At 48.8% G+C, this 14985-nt stretch overlaps 1 protein-coding gene across 1 annotated transcript in view; it reads right to left on the reverse strand.

Moving 5' to 3' along the window:
* LOC117056344 (multidrug resistance-associated protein 1-like) overlaps positions 1-14985 on the reverse strand; it is an 85963-nt gene that overhangs the window by 5396 nt on the left and 65582 nt on the right. Inside the window, 6 exon segments of the mRNA XM_033166569.1 lie at positions 3617-3775; positions 5488-5634; positions 7788-7889; positions 9249-9375; positions 10494-10693; positions 12857-13167. Of these exon segments, the coding sequence (XP_033022460.1) occupies positions 3617-3775; positions 5488-5634; positions 7788-7889; positions 9249-9375; positions 10494-10693; positions 12857-13167 (1046 nt within the window).

The following is a 14985-nucleotide window of genomic DNA, read 5'->3' on the forward strand; positions in this document are numbered from 1 at the left end:
GGATAACTATATACAGTATTTATTGGAGCAACAAGTATCCAGAAGTTACTATGTACAGACTTTGGAAAAGAAAAGAAACAAAAGCTAAACCTCTCTTCTCTCTCTCAACCTTCATTAGCCAAACCACACTACACAATACCACACCAACCCCACACAGAGCTCATCTCTTTAGGAACTCCTTAACCAATCACAGGGTCGTTACTAAGGGTCTAGAGAGAGACTGTTTCAGCCAACATTTAATTGTCAGAGGTGGATAGCTGACTTTCTGCACACAGGCACTTTGAAATCTCTAACAATTTCTACTAAGGCAGGTGTGTGCAATAGTCTACAACAGAGGTAGAGAACATGGTGCCCTCAAAACGCTGCTGGCCTGCAACTCCCATGCTCCCTGACCACTGGTCATGCGGAGAGGGGCTGATGGGAGTCAGGACCCCACAGCACCTGGAGGGCCAATTTCCTCTCTCCACCTACATGCAACTGCTCCCAGTGCAGGAAACATGAAACGCTTGAGCCACAGGTGAAGTGCCCTCCAAGAGGCTTCCTTCCTGCCTGGGTATCTAGAAACCAGTCTCAGCAGCAGGACCGGGCAGATCTCAGCAGAGATCATGTCCATGGGACCAGTAGGTTACACACTAACAAGAATTCAACATGAGTGTACTGCAGGAACCAGAGGGTACCGGTTGTGCATCTAAATCCTTTCAGAAATTAATGTGCACTAGCCAAGCCCTTGCACATTCGCATGTTAACAGTTACAGGCAGGTAGCCGTGTTGGTCTGCCATAGTCGGGGTGGGGGGGGATTCCTTCCAGTAGCACCTTAGAGACCAACTCTATGGTCTGAAGCTCAACATTAAAAAAACTAAGATCATGACCACTGGTCTCATCACCTCCTGGCAAATAGAAGGGAAAGAAATGGAGGCAGTGAGAGATTTCACTTTCTTGGGTTCCATGATCACTGCAGATAGTGACAGCAGTCACGAAATTAGAAGACGCCTGCTTCTTGGGAGAAAAGCAATGACAAACCTAGACAGCATCTTCAAAAGCAAAGACATCATCTTGCCGACAAAGGTCCGTATAGTTAAAGCTATGGTTTTCCCAGTAGTAATGTACGCAAGTGAGAGCTGGACCATAAAGAAGGCTGATCGCCGAAGAATTGAATGCTTTTGAATTATGGTGCTGGAGGAGACTCTTGAGAGTCCCATGGACTGCAAGAAGATCAAACCTATCCATTCTCAAGGAAATCGGCCCTGAGTGCTCACTAGAAGGATGGATCCTGAAGTTGAGGCTCCAGTACTTTGGCCACCTCATGAGAAGAGAAGACTCCCTGGAAAAGACCCTGATGTTGGGAAAGATGGAGGGCACAAGGAGAAGGGGACGACAGAGGATGAGATGGTTGGACAGTGTTCTCGAAGCTACTAACATGAGTTTGGCCAAACTGCGAGAGGCAGTGAAGGATAGGGGTGCCTGGCGTGCTCTGGTCCATGGGGTCACGAAGTCGGACACGACTGAATGACTGAACAACAAAGTTTGTTCTTGTTCATACCAAGAACAAACGTAGTTGGTCTCTAAGATGCTACTGGAAGGATTTTTTTATTTTTAATTTGCACGTTAAGATAAGGTTACCAGACTTCTTTCAATGAATCCGTGGACACTTTTAAACTTCAATGGATTTTGTATGGGGACTGATTTGTAAATCCAGGGCCAGTCCCTGGGAAATGGGGACATCTGGTAACCTTACGTTAAGAAGAAACAAGGTGAGCAAGCGGATGCTGGAGCAGGCCTTTGTAGGCACAAGTTAAATCTCCTCTTAGGTTCATACGTATCATCATCATCATCACTTTTAATTTGTATACCCCCTTTCTATCTTACAATACTCAAGGCGGTTTACAAGCTGAAGAAACAAAGAATGTACACCTTACAACAATCTAATGCAATACAAAAATGTGATAATAAAACATAGCTTTAGAATAAACAACCTACATCAAATAAAGTAACATTCAGCAATCATTAGAATAGCGTAGAATAATATCAGCATATAAAAATTAAACAGAATCCCACTCTTAACCATTACAATAAATTATTTCTAAACTACAATCAATAAAACAGACGGCAAGCCGCAGTGCATAAAATAAAACAATACAAATTGAGAAGCAGGGACTGGGCAAGGCAGGCGATATATACTGTATATTCTGGCGTATAAGACTACAGTGGTACCTCGCAAGACGAATACCTCACTAGACGAAAAACTCGCTAGACGAAAGGCATTCGCTAACAAAAGGGTGACTCGCAAGACGAAAAATTTTCGCTTTCCCCCCCGTCAAACCGCGCTTCCCCCGTCCGTGCTTCGCAAGACGAAATTTTTGCTAGACGGCAGCACTCGCAGAACGAATTAATTTCGTCTTGCGAGGCACCACTGTACTTTTTAATCCAGGAAAATCTTCTCAAAAGTCGGGGGTCGTCTTATACGCCGGGTGGAGAATCTGCGGTCGAGTATATCTCAAACTCTCTATTTTAACTGGAAAAGTTGGGGGTCGTCTTATACGCCCAGTCGTCTTATACGCCGGAAAATACGGTATCCGTCTGTCTCGATAAGAATGTGGAGGGCGCCTCTAGGAGTGAAGTCAAACTGCTGCGCTTGCAGCACCGAAGTGACCTCCCCATGATGCAAGCCTGGGGCAGTGTGCATGGGGGGTCCTGGGCTGCCCAGACGACAAGACTCCCCTCTCAGTCCAAAGGAAAGCAGAGCAAGACATTTGACACCAGCATGGATGCAGGAGTTGCCAGAAGGAGGCGTACAAGGCGCTGTCCAACCAACTCCAGATTTGTGTAGGGCTTACTCCTTAGCCTTCTCTTCCCCAAATATATCCTGCAAGGCAGCAGGGGTTTAGGATCAGAGTTTTCCTTCTCTTAGATGGGCTTCCTTCCCAGGTTGATGAGGCCCACCTGCCCCTTAAAGGTAAAGGTACCCCTGTCCATTAGGTCCAGTCGCGGACGACTCTAGGGTTGCACGCTCATCTCGCTCTATAGGCCGAGGGAGCTGGCGTTTGTTCGCAGATAGCTTCCGGGTCATGTGGCCGGCATGACTAAGTCGCTTCTGGCAAACCAGAGCAGCGCACGGAAACGCCGTTTACCTTCCCGCTGGAGTGGTACCTGTTTATCTACTTGCACTTTGACGTGCTTTCGAACTGCTAGGTGCTTACGTGTGTGCAAAAAAACGGGGCTCCACCCTCCATCTACAGAGCAACTTCAGACAGTATTTGAAAGTAAATTCATCAAGAACATCAAGAAAGTTGCGCCTGCCCTTTGCTTATGCCAGCAAAGACCAACTCCGTCCCGAAACTGCCTTGATCGGCCATCTGACACGGCCTTGCAAATGTTTGCTTCCTCTCTGCGTTTTCATTCTCTCTCTTGGCCATTATCAAGCACTGTCTGAAATGCTTTGGCAGAGAAGCTGCATGTGCGTGTAGGAAGCAAATAAAACCGGGCACCCATTAAGATCCATGGACTCAGCCTGTAACATTAAGGCAGCACCAGCAGTGAACATGGCCAAAGGAGTTAGAAAGCACGGCCCGTAACGAAATAGTCAAATCGTGGGCATGAGCAGAGAGTCCCGCTTACCTGGGGGATAATCGTGACCTTGAAGCGAAGGTCGTGGAGCCCAATCTTTGCAATGTTAATCCCATCAATGAGAATCTCCCCTTCGGCTGCCTCGTTGATGCGGAACAAGCCGAGAGTAAGGGACGACTTTCCAGCTCCCGTTCTTCCAACGATGCCCACCTATGCAGAAGGGGGGTGGGGGGAATGAGCCATGAAGCTCTTAGTTCTGGAAAGTAAGGTTGGAGCCAAGGGGATGAAGGATACAAAGCAGTATCTGAAGGGGATCTTCCTGCCCCACTGCCCTCCAGACTGAGGAAGGAAGAGACTTCTTTTAAGAAAGCTGAAGTAGCAGCTCTGCTTGGGAAACTCTGCGGCTCTGCAAAGCAGAAAAGACGCTGCCTTTGTTATGGCACGGCTAGGGAACACCTGCAGCCGAGCCGGGTGCTGAAATGCAGTTCACATCATCCCTGCTGATAGGAGCAGAGGTGCAGGAGCGTTTCTAGCCCCTTGGCTGCCCGGGGTGGAAAGCCAAGAGGCACCCCCTGTGGGCGGGGTATCGCGGCATGTGCATGCGTCATGTCGTCATGACGCATGGGCACAGTGCAACACCCTGCCCCCGGGCGGCAGCTTTGGGAGTCTCTGCGGCCCGCAGAGACTCCCTAAGCCGCCGCCTGGGCTCCCTAGACTGAGCGCGAGACGGCAGGGGGGAGGGGTGGGCCAGTGAGGAGGGGTGTCACCCCTCCTCGCTGGCCCACCCCTCTCCATGCCCCAGCTCCGCAAGCCAGCCAGCGTTGGGAAAAGCCGCTGAAAGGGGGGGTGAAGGAAAGCAAAGCAGGCGCTTGAAAGTGCCTGCTTTGTCTTCCTTTCCTCCCTTTCAGAGGCTTTTTTTGGCCGCCGGCCACCCCTCCTCGCTGGCCGCCCCTGCAGCTCCACCCCGGCAGTGCCGAAAATAGCCTTTAAAAAAAAAAGCCCGGGGGGGGGGCACCGCCCAAAGTGTCACCCCCAACAGGGCGCTGCCTGGGGCGGACCGCCCCCCCCCGCTACGCCCCTGCAGAAGTGCCACACACAGCCAAAAGACCACGGGTTCCCCAGCCCTGCTTTGTGGACAAAGCTACCAGTCTTGGCACAGAGGAGTCTTGGAAAACAGAATGCGCAACCTTGAAACTGCTGTTTTAAGTTTCAAGTTGCCTGAAGACACGGAAAGGCAATGGGCTAGGGTGTGTGTGTCCTTCATGTCTTCAGAAAGTAACATGCCAGGCAGCCCTAAAACACCCTCTCTTGGATACTCTTCTTGATCAAGGCTCCTTTATTGTCTCCTCTCACCTCCCACAAATTCTGCCTTTCCAGCTTTCCCATCCACACAGCTCCTTTTCAGCCTCAGCTCTTCCTTTATTTATTAAATTTATATACGTCGCCCGGAGGTCACAGGGCGGTTTACCACATTAAATGCAGAATGAAAACACAAAATTATTTACAGTAAAACAAAACCCTCCCGCAAACACCTTTGAAAGGCCATAGATTTTTAAATCAGACCAAGAGGAACTGTTTTTGCCTGGCACCTAAAGATATGCAACGAAGGTGGCAGGTAAACTTCCCTGGGGCGAGCATTCCACAAATGGAGAGCCACTACAGAGAAGGCCCTGTTCTCGTGTTGCCACCCTCCAGACGTCACGTGGAGGAGGCGCAGGAAGAAAGGCCTTAGATGATGAATGCAGTGTCAGGGACTGTTCATATGCGGAGAAGCGGTTCTTGAGATACTGCGGCCCTGAGCCATTTAAGGCTCTGTAGAGGTTCCACTTCCCTCCCTCCTCCCCTTTCCTACAAGAACACCTTCTCTGCCTTCTTAACTTCCCCCCCTGCTTCAGTGTCCATTAATGGGTCCCGGCACTCACTTTTTCTCCTCCATCTATGGTGATGTTGATGTCCCTCAGGACCAAATCCATGTTGTCCCTGTAGCGAAGGCCATAGCCTTTGAACTCCACCTTGCCTTCATGGGGCCAGTTGCTTGGTGGGGCCGTTTGCTTAATGGTCCACTCTGCCTGAGAGAGAGAGAGAAAGAAAAAAAGCCAGAAGCTTCCATTATTAGCTTCTGATGTGCCACCTAGTAGACCCCAATAGCATGGGGGAGAAATCTGCGGCCCTCCAGATGTGGGAGGACACCACCTCCCATCATCCATGACCGTAGAATGTAGAATGCAGTTGGAAGGGACCATGAGAATCATCTAGTCCAAACCCCTCCAATGCAGGAATCTTTTGCTCAATGTGGGGCTTGAACCCACGGCCCTGAGATTAAGAGTCTTATGCTTCCTGCTCTGCTTGTGAGCGTCCCAGAGCCACAGCAGAAAACCAGGATGCTACTCAAGATGGACCTCTGGTCTGACTTAGCAGGGCAGCTATTCCACTATTTAGTGACTTCCCTTCTTCTCTTTCCATGGTTCATTCTGCATATCATAAATCCCTGCATATTTTGCATAAACCAAACCATTCATTATTCCATTATTGCATCCATCAAAACTTATTTACACTGTTGAATTGATCGTAATGCTGCCAACGTTTTCAAGTGTACACAATTCCCCCCCAAAAAATATATAAACATTTTGCAATCTTCTCTAAACGCACGTTCTTCTTGTTTTCTTCTATTATATATTGTCTGCAAGCTGTACATATTCCATCAGCTTAAGTTGCCGTTCTTCTTTCGTTGGGACCTCGCTCGTTTTCCATTTTTGGTCTAACAAAACACGGGCCGCAGTAGTGGCATACATAAATAGCCTTTTTTCTTTTGACACCTGGGAATTTCCATTTGAATTATCCCCAACCAATTTACCAGCATTTTATACCACCATATTGCCCCCAGTCTTCCGGCATAGCAACCTGGAGCCAAACGCTACATTCTTGGCCTCAGAAACAGAGCTGCTGTGCATAGTAATAATAGCAGCAGTAATAGTAGTAATAATAATAATTTTATTATTTATATGCCGCTCATCTGACTGGGTTGCCCCAGCCACTGAAAAAACACAATAAAGCACCAACCATTAATATCCTCAGATGCTTTCTAAAGTTCACCCCTGTGCAGATCCTGTTTTTCCAATAAAGAGTTAACTTCCCTTTCCCCATGTGATTTACTGCTGACTGGCTCCTGACACCCATCACCTGAAGACGGCTGCACGGCCCCCACTTGATGCACCAAATAAAGCAGGTTTTTGCCTGCAGGAGTTCATGCCACTGTAAATCTCATGGCCTCTTGTGACGGATTGGCCCTAGGGTGGAGGAGTTATTACCTCCCGGCTCAGAAGGGGTTATCCACCTTCATCTGACTGACAGTTCATCCTTTGGGGGCGGGGCGGTCCCCGGTTTAAAAGGAGAGAAGAGCCGTTTTGGCAGTGGAGAAGAGGGAGGGTGTGTGTGGAGACAGGGAAGAAGAAGGGTGTGGGGCCAGGGTAGTGGTGGTTTAGGTGAGGTTTAGTTTAACTTGAAACTATAGAGTGAAAGAGTTTCTGTATTAATGCAACTAAGATTGTGAACGCATGAATCTTTAAAACAACTATGTTCCCAAGAAAATAAAGTTCGGTTCTTTTGTGCAAGGGAGGAATCGTCATTATTGGTCCAGCAGGGTATCAAATCTCACAGAGGTGTGGACTCAAGAAAGGGCAAAACTTACCTGAGGAAAGGGAGGTGACAGTTTGTGTCCTAGAGTCACACAGAAAAGGGTTAGATGGTGGAAACCTAGAGTGCCACGAAGTTGCCAGAGTGTTGAGGCAAATCGAGACAGTGGGGATCCGAGCTGAGGGAGGCCCTTTACTGTAGGCAAGAGGTTGTTCATTTAAGTAACCCAGAGTAGTGAGGATACCAGGCCACGAAAGCTGGAAATAGACTCTCATTACTAATAAGCCCTTGAAGTAAGAGGGGTTTGTTTTGAGGTGAACCGAGCTGAGGGGGGGTTGGTTTCACCCCTGTACCCTTGTTGACACAATTTTTAGTAATGGAGAGGTAGGATTCGTCGCAGCCTCTTTAAAGCAGAAGGACCAATATGGCTGCAATGATAAATTCTAAAGGGCATCGATGGGCTTTAAAATTCTGCCCTCATCTGTTGGGTGACCAGCAGGAAATGCAGATCCCTGTACCGTACCTGCGCAACCTACAGACTTACAATGCGCCCTCAAAACTGCAGCTAGAGGAGCGGTCTTGAACTTACCTCTTTCTCCTTCTCAGAGTATTCTTTGACTCTTTCCACAGCAACGATGTTTGTCTCCATCTCGGACGACATGCGAACCAACCAATTCAAGTAAGTGGTAATCTAACAAAAAAACAAACCGAAGCCCCAAATATGTGTTTTGCATACATGCCAGCAAGCTGCCAGTTCAAGTTCTGCCCGCTGAACATGCTTGGGGGACTCGTGTATTTGTTTCAGGCGTTATCTCCTTCTCTATCTTCAGGTTCAAAATTTTGAAGCCAGGGAGGTTTTGGCAAACCATTAAAAAGTCTACGTCTTCATGAAGCGCTGCCTTGTTTAATAAGGAGGGCTGAGGTGGTCTCAGGCATGCTGTCTTTGTTTATAGAGTTAAGAGCCAATGTGCGCATGCAGAAAAAGCAAGAGGGAAAGGCTCGGATCAAGCAGATTTTCAGAACTGCAAGAGGAAGGACCTCACGTCTGAATGTTAATTCCCAGACGCCGAGCATAGACAGAACAGCTCCTCGTTTGGGAGCTGGAGTTGTTTTATTGCAAGTACTTTCTTTTTAACACAAGCATCTTACCTGGGCGGCTGGGGATGAAGGAGAGAAGTTCCACAGTGGAGCTACTGTTGCATCCAAAGCCCCCCCCCCCTGCCTGGTCAGGTGGTGGTGGTGGATGTCTGGTGGCTTATTTTTCCTCACCCCTGCCCACAGATTAACCATGCCAGCTCGAGGAGTGGAATGGTTTTAGGACAGGGGTGGAGAACCTTCAGATGTTATGGACGACAGAATCCATCATCCCTGACCACGCTGGTGGGGGATGATGGGAGTTGTAGTCCTAGCAACATCTGGGGGGCCACCTCCCGTACTAGGGCCAGGGGAACGAGACTGCATAGAATCTATGGGTCCACTGCCTCCTTGTATACACACTCCCTCCATCACACTGAGACTGCCCTACAGCGATTGACCTTGCTTTCTTGCAGGAGAAGAGGGGGGCCTGCAGCACCCTCAGTCGCCTTCTCAGAGAGCAACAGGATTGCTCCCTAATACCTCCTAACCTTTCGCTAAAAGCTACCTAAAAAGCACAATTCTCACCTTGCTGAATTATCTATATAGAAGAAGAGTTTGGATTTGATATCCCGCTTTATCACTACCCTAAGGAGTCTCAAAGCGGCTAACAATCTTCTTTCGCTTCCTCCCCCATAACAAACACTCTGTGAGGTGAGTGGGGCTGAGAGACTTCAGAGAGAAGTGTGACTAGCCCAAGGTCACCCAGCAGCTGCATGTGGAGGAGCGGGGAAGCGAACCCGGTTCACCAGATTACACGTCTACCGCTCTTAACCACTACACCCACCACCCTGGCTCTCTTTATAGCTTTACAAAATGCTTAGCCACCAAAGACGAAGAACTGCACCCCTTTTTCTTAAAAAGATTATTAGGCTTCCGCTCCAAAAGCAAACCCAGCCTGTTTTCCGTGAGCTACCTGCAGCGAATAGGAGATGGAGAGCCCAACCAGCCCTGGGCTCAGACTGTCGCGGGCGATGACGGCGAAGAGAGCGGCAAAGAGGACGATGAAGTTCCCAACGTACTCCAGCCGGACTGCGAGCCACCTGGAAGGAAAGAGGGGGCTTCTTTTAATAGCCACCAGGCCCTTGCAGGCCAACTGCATGAGGGCAGGGTGGGGGGGAGAGAGAGCTTTGTAGGGTGGAGGGAAGAGAGAAACAGGGAAAGCAGTACACACTAGCGGCCAAAATTGTGGAAACCTTTTGGAAAAAGTGTATTTCCGAGGTTTGGTGGCTCATAACACCACTTTTTTTTTTAGTAATACCATAAAATTATATATCAACGGAAAGATAATTTAATGAAGAATGTAATGCAGGCTCGGATCAAGCATTTCCTGGTGGTCATCCAGCAGATAAGGACAGAATTTTAAAGCCCATCAATGCCCTTTGGAATTGATCATTCTGCAAATGCAGCCATATTAGTCTTTCTGGTTTAAAGAGGCCAGGGGTTTTACAGTGGCATGAGCTCCTGTAGGCAAAAACCTGCTTTACTGTATTTGGTGCATCATGTGAGGACAGGCAGTGGTCTTCAGATGATGGGTGTCAGGAGCCAACCAGCAGTAAATCACATGGGGAAAGTGAAGTTTAAAAAAGTGGTGTTATGAGCCATCATTGCCAGAACAAAATGACGCCTGATTGGCCCTCTTAAACACTCCTTTTTCTGGTTATTTGGCTATAACGTTTGATAGAATACAGATAATTGAACAAACATTCTTACATTACATTCTTCATTGAATTATCTTTCCGTTGATATATAATTTTATGGTATTACTCCAAAAAAAGTGGTGTTATGAGCCATCAAACCTCGGAAATACACTTTCCCCAAAAGGTTTCCACAATTTTGGCCACTAGTGAACAGTATATAGGCTGGTAGTTGATCATGAAAAGTTTGCAAAGGAAATTAAAAGCTGGTCGAAACTTAGGAAACAGATTCTCAGGACCACCTGACATGTTCAAGGTGCCCCAGGTTTAACTAGGGATTGGAGTCTGGGACTCAGGAACGATTCTGCTCGCCTCCAGAAATGTCCAGCAGAGGGCCTCCAGTTCTGAACCAATTCCACTGGAGTGTTGTTGGTGCTGAAGGACCGACGTGTATTCATACAGACTGGTAGCAGGGAAAAGATTTCTGTAACTCAAACCCAACGCTCCTTGGGTCGTCCACCTACCTGTTGGCGACGATGCTTGGGTAGTAAGCTTTTTGGTTTTCGTCCACCTTCACGTCGCTCTGCTTTATGAAGCGCTTTTGCTCCTCGAAGGCTCGGATAACGCTGACCCCCAGCAGCGTCTCGTTGAAGTGGGAGTAGACCGGGGAGCGGCTGACCGACTCGAGGCGCTTCAGCTGGCGGGAAGTGGCTACGTAGAAGCGCTGGAAAGGGCCAGGTCGGAGAAATCAAGGCGACGGTAAGAGGCCGCCTCGCACCCACTTTGCTTCTAGCCCAGGGATAGCCAAACTACAACTCCCATCAGCCCCTCCCGGTGTGGCCAATGCTCAGGGATGATTGGGAAGTGGCTACGTAGAAGCGCTGGAAAGGGCCAGGTCAGAGAAATCAAGGCGACGGTAAGAGGCCGCCTCGCACCCCCATCGTTCTGCCCGGACACTGAGGTCCAGTGCTGAGGGCCTTCTGGCGATTCCCTTGCTGCAAGAAGCCAAGTTACAGGGAACCAGGCAGAGGGCCTTCTCGGTAGTGGCACCCGCCCTGTGGAACACCCTCCCACCAGATGTCAAAGAGAAAACCAACTACCAGACTTTTAGGAGACATTTGAAGACAGCCCTATTTAGGGAAGCTTTTAATGTTTCAATAGATTATTGTATTTTAACATTCTGTTGGAAGCTGCCCAGAGTGGCTGGGGAAACCCAGCCAGATGGGCGGGGTATAAATAATAAATTATTATTATTATTTGCTTCTAGCCCAGGGATAGCCAATGTAAACTACAACTCCCATCAGCCCCTCCTGGTGTGGCCAATGCTCAGGGATGATTGGGAGCTGTAGGATGGGGATGTCAGGGAATTATGGCGGAAACAGGAGTGGAAATTGTCCTGTGTATGGGATGGAATCATTCCAGGGAATATGATCCCTGTTAGCTGCCGCCGCTGCTGCTTTTCAGTCCATAAACTATATATAAACACTGACTCTCCTGACCTTACCTGTAAAACATGAAAATTTAAAAATGTCCCAATACAGAGCTGCCTTCAGATGTCTTCTAAAAGTCAGATACTTGTTTATTTCCTTGACATCTGACAAGAGGGCGTTCCACAGGGCTGGTGCCACCACCGAGAAGACCCTCTGCCTGGTTCCCTGTAGCTTTGCTTCTCACAGTGAGGGAACCGCCAGAAGGCCCTTGGAACTGGACCTCAGTGTCTGGGCTAGACGATGGGGGTGGAGACGCTCCTTCAGGTCTACAGGGCCGAGGCCGTTTAGAGCTTTAAAAGGTCCTAACAAAGGCACCCTCAAGGAAGGGCAATGAGGTTATATTAGTTATATGCAGTGCATACCCCTAAACATTTTGTGAATCCTTGTACTTTTGTCCATTTACTGTATTTATTTTTCCTGATTTGAACTATAAAATGGTGATCTTCTTGAGTCAAAATGAGAGTACCCCTAAACATTTTTTTAAAGGAAAAAAAGCACTGGTTATATGATTATGCAAGAAAATCATCATCATAATTAAATTGACTCTGGGAACTATGAATTTTTATTATACAGTGGTACCTCGGTTTTCTAACGTCTCCACTGACGAACATTTCGGTTTCTGAACGCCGTAAACCCAGAAGTAAATGCTTCTGTTTTCGAACACACCTCGGAAGTCAAACATGCAACACGGCCTCCGCCGAGTGCAAGATCCTGAGGCCTAGCTGTTGGCTACTGAGTGTTCGGTTTTTGAACATTTCAGAACTTGAACGGTCTTCCGGAACGGATTACCTTCGAAAACCGAGGTACCACTGCAGTTAATTTTATTTGCTTGCAGCATTTTGACATCAGTCCATCTATTTTTGAAGCGGTATATCCTGCTTTGTATATTTAAGTTGATCCAAGATTGGTGCTGCCAAGAAGTACCTTGTGCCTGCCCAGTAGACTTCTTATTTGGTTCCTTCATCATATAAGCAATCTGAGAAGCTTTGGTTACTTGGCTAAGGAGCAGAAAACCTCCTAAAAGGGGTGACGGAGAAAGACACACAGCGAATGTCTGGACTAAGTGTGGCCAGCTTATTCTTTGATGGAAGAGGCTATAGCACACAAGAGGGGGCTATGATTCTATTAGAAGGAGTGGCACCCACCGCTATGCCACATAGCCTTCCCCAACCTGGTGTCTTCATGATGCTCTGGACTACAACTCCCATTATCCCTAGCTAGCAAGAACAGTGGTCATGGATGCTGGGGGTTGTAGTCCAACAACACATTTGAGAAACACTGGCTTGAAGGACTGAATGAAGATTCCGGTTTGAAGCTAACACGGTCTCACCAGGAACCAGCTTGGCTAAAGCGAAGTCTGAGGCACAGCTGGAACCAGGGACAAGAGCTTTGCGTACCTGTACAAAGAAGTAGACGAATCCCAGGGGAGGGATGACCACAGCAGCCACTGGCGTGGCCAACAGGATGATGATGCAGGCCCCGATGACGTTAAACATGGAGCCCATGAACATCTTGATGATCTGGGGGATGGTGGAGTCAATGGTGTCGATTTCTTTGGAAAACCGGTTCACCAAATTCCCGCTGGGCGTCCGCTCAAAGAAGCTCATCGGGCACCGCAGAACGTTGTGGAGCAAGTTGACGTGGAGACGGCGGGAAGCAAATATCCCTCCGATCGAAACGGCCATGGAGTAGCCAAACACGGCAATACCTTCAGGGAGACGGGCACAAAAACACCCCTAAGTGACGGCGTCATTCCTTTCAACTTCGCTTATGAACGAACGGACTGAAGACCTTATTAACACAGCGGGCCTGCGAACGGAGCCTACCGCTGTCGAAAACTACTTGCACAGCTCCACAATTCCCATGAAGGGTTTTCTTCTGCAGGGTTTCACATTTTGTGTTGGCCTTAAATTTCTTTTCTGCAAGGAGCTGAATAAAGGCGGGGGTGTCCTGAGAGACTGTGGGGTGGTCTAAGGTTTAAGGAGTGAGGGGGGTGGGGAGAGGAAAGAGGCGCAGGCCCTAAACGGGGGGGGGGCACCCATCTGTTGCCTTCCGTTCTGTTATTCTTGTGGTGCCCCTCGGCTTAGCGCCCAGTGCCAGCAAATCGGTTGTGCCTTGAGGAGGAGCTAGAATGTGGGCTAAGCCCTTCCGCCTCCCAGACCACTGGAATCCCCAACCCAGAATGCACTTATTTCTAAAGGGTTTACCATTCTCTGCAGAAGAAGCCCGACCCCAGCTTCCCTCCTGTCTGTGATCTTTTGGAGCCACGACCTGGACTGAACCCTTCCCAGCCACTGAGCTCTTGGATAAGCTTGGAGAAATGTTGCCAAACAGAATCAAGTGTCGCTGTGTCCTCAAGCAAAGGGTGCTCCTGCCAGGAGGCCCAGGGCAACTCCCTGGACGCCTATTTGAGGCTGCTGACTTGTGTGCAAAGGCACCCTATTCCAGGCCCCACAAACAAGGGGAAAAGGAGGAAACCGGCAGGGTCACCACTGCAGGCAGTGAACATGAGGACGTAACAGGAGCCCTTCTGGATCAGGCCAAAGGTCCATCCAGCCCTGCCTCCTGTTCTCACCGTGGCCAGCCAGATAAGGGAACGGCCGTAGTTCAGGGGTTGAGCATCCGATTCTTAGCAGGAGGTCCCTGGAATGCAGCTGCCAGGCAGTATTGAACGGAGCTTGATGGACCCGTGGTCTGCTTGTCTTAAGGCAGCTTCCTGCATCCCTACACCTATGAGAACCCCCAAAGCAGGACTGCAAGCCGGGCCCAAACTCACCCTTCAGGAGGAGGCACTCGAGAAGCAGAGCTGGAAAAGGCAGGCTCAGAAAACAGAGGGTCTGGGTGCGGTGTCAGCACTTACCGCATTTTTCACTCCATAAGACGCACTTTTTTCCTACTAAAAAGTAAGGGGAAATGTCTGTGCGTCTTATGGAGCGAATGCATGGTCCCTGGAGCCGAATTGCCTTGGGGCCAAAAGCAGATCGTGCTCTTTCTTTTTTTACAAAGAGAGAAGGGAGTGTTGAAAGGAAGCCGCTGAACAGCTGTTCAGCAAGTGATCGGGAGAGAGGTAAGGCTCCCTTTCCAGCCTTGCCCAGGCCTCCATTGTTGAATGCAGTGGGAGGCTGTTTGTTTCCCCAGCGACATGTGACTTGCTGATTAGATTATCTGTCTGGAAACTGTAGAAATGGCTGTAGGACTAGAAACTGCAGAACTGTGAGTTGGACCCCATAAAAACGGAGCTTTTTCTCTTTGCAAAAAAAGCTGCACCACTTTCAGCTGATGCTCAAAAAAGCAGGGCTTTTCCCCTTTCCTCCTCTAAAAACTAGGTGCATCTTATGTTCAGGTGTGTCTTATGGAGTGAAAAATACTGTAGCTTGAGTCACAGGCTTTGCAACATGGCTTTGCCTGCAGGGAGGTGTTTTTGACGTGCAAGTAGGGAAATCGCGTGGTGTGTTTGTGTGCAGCTGAGACGATGGAAAGATCCTGCCCCTGGATGAAAGGGCAGGTAGAGGTGGAAAGATTTCAG

This window comes from Lacerta agilis, chromosome 13 (genome assembly GCF_009819535.1).
Source record: "Lacerta agilis isolate rLacAgi1 chromosome 13, rLacAgi1.pri, whole genome shotgun sequence".
NCBI classification, from domain to species: domain Eukaryota; kingdom Metazoa; phylum Chordata; class Lepidosauria; order Squamata; family Lacertidae; genus Lacerta; species Lacerta agilis.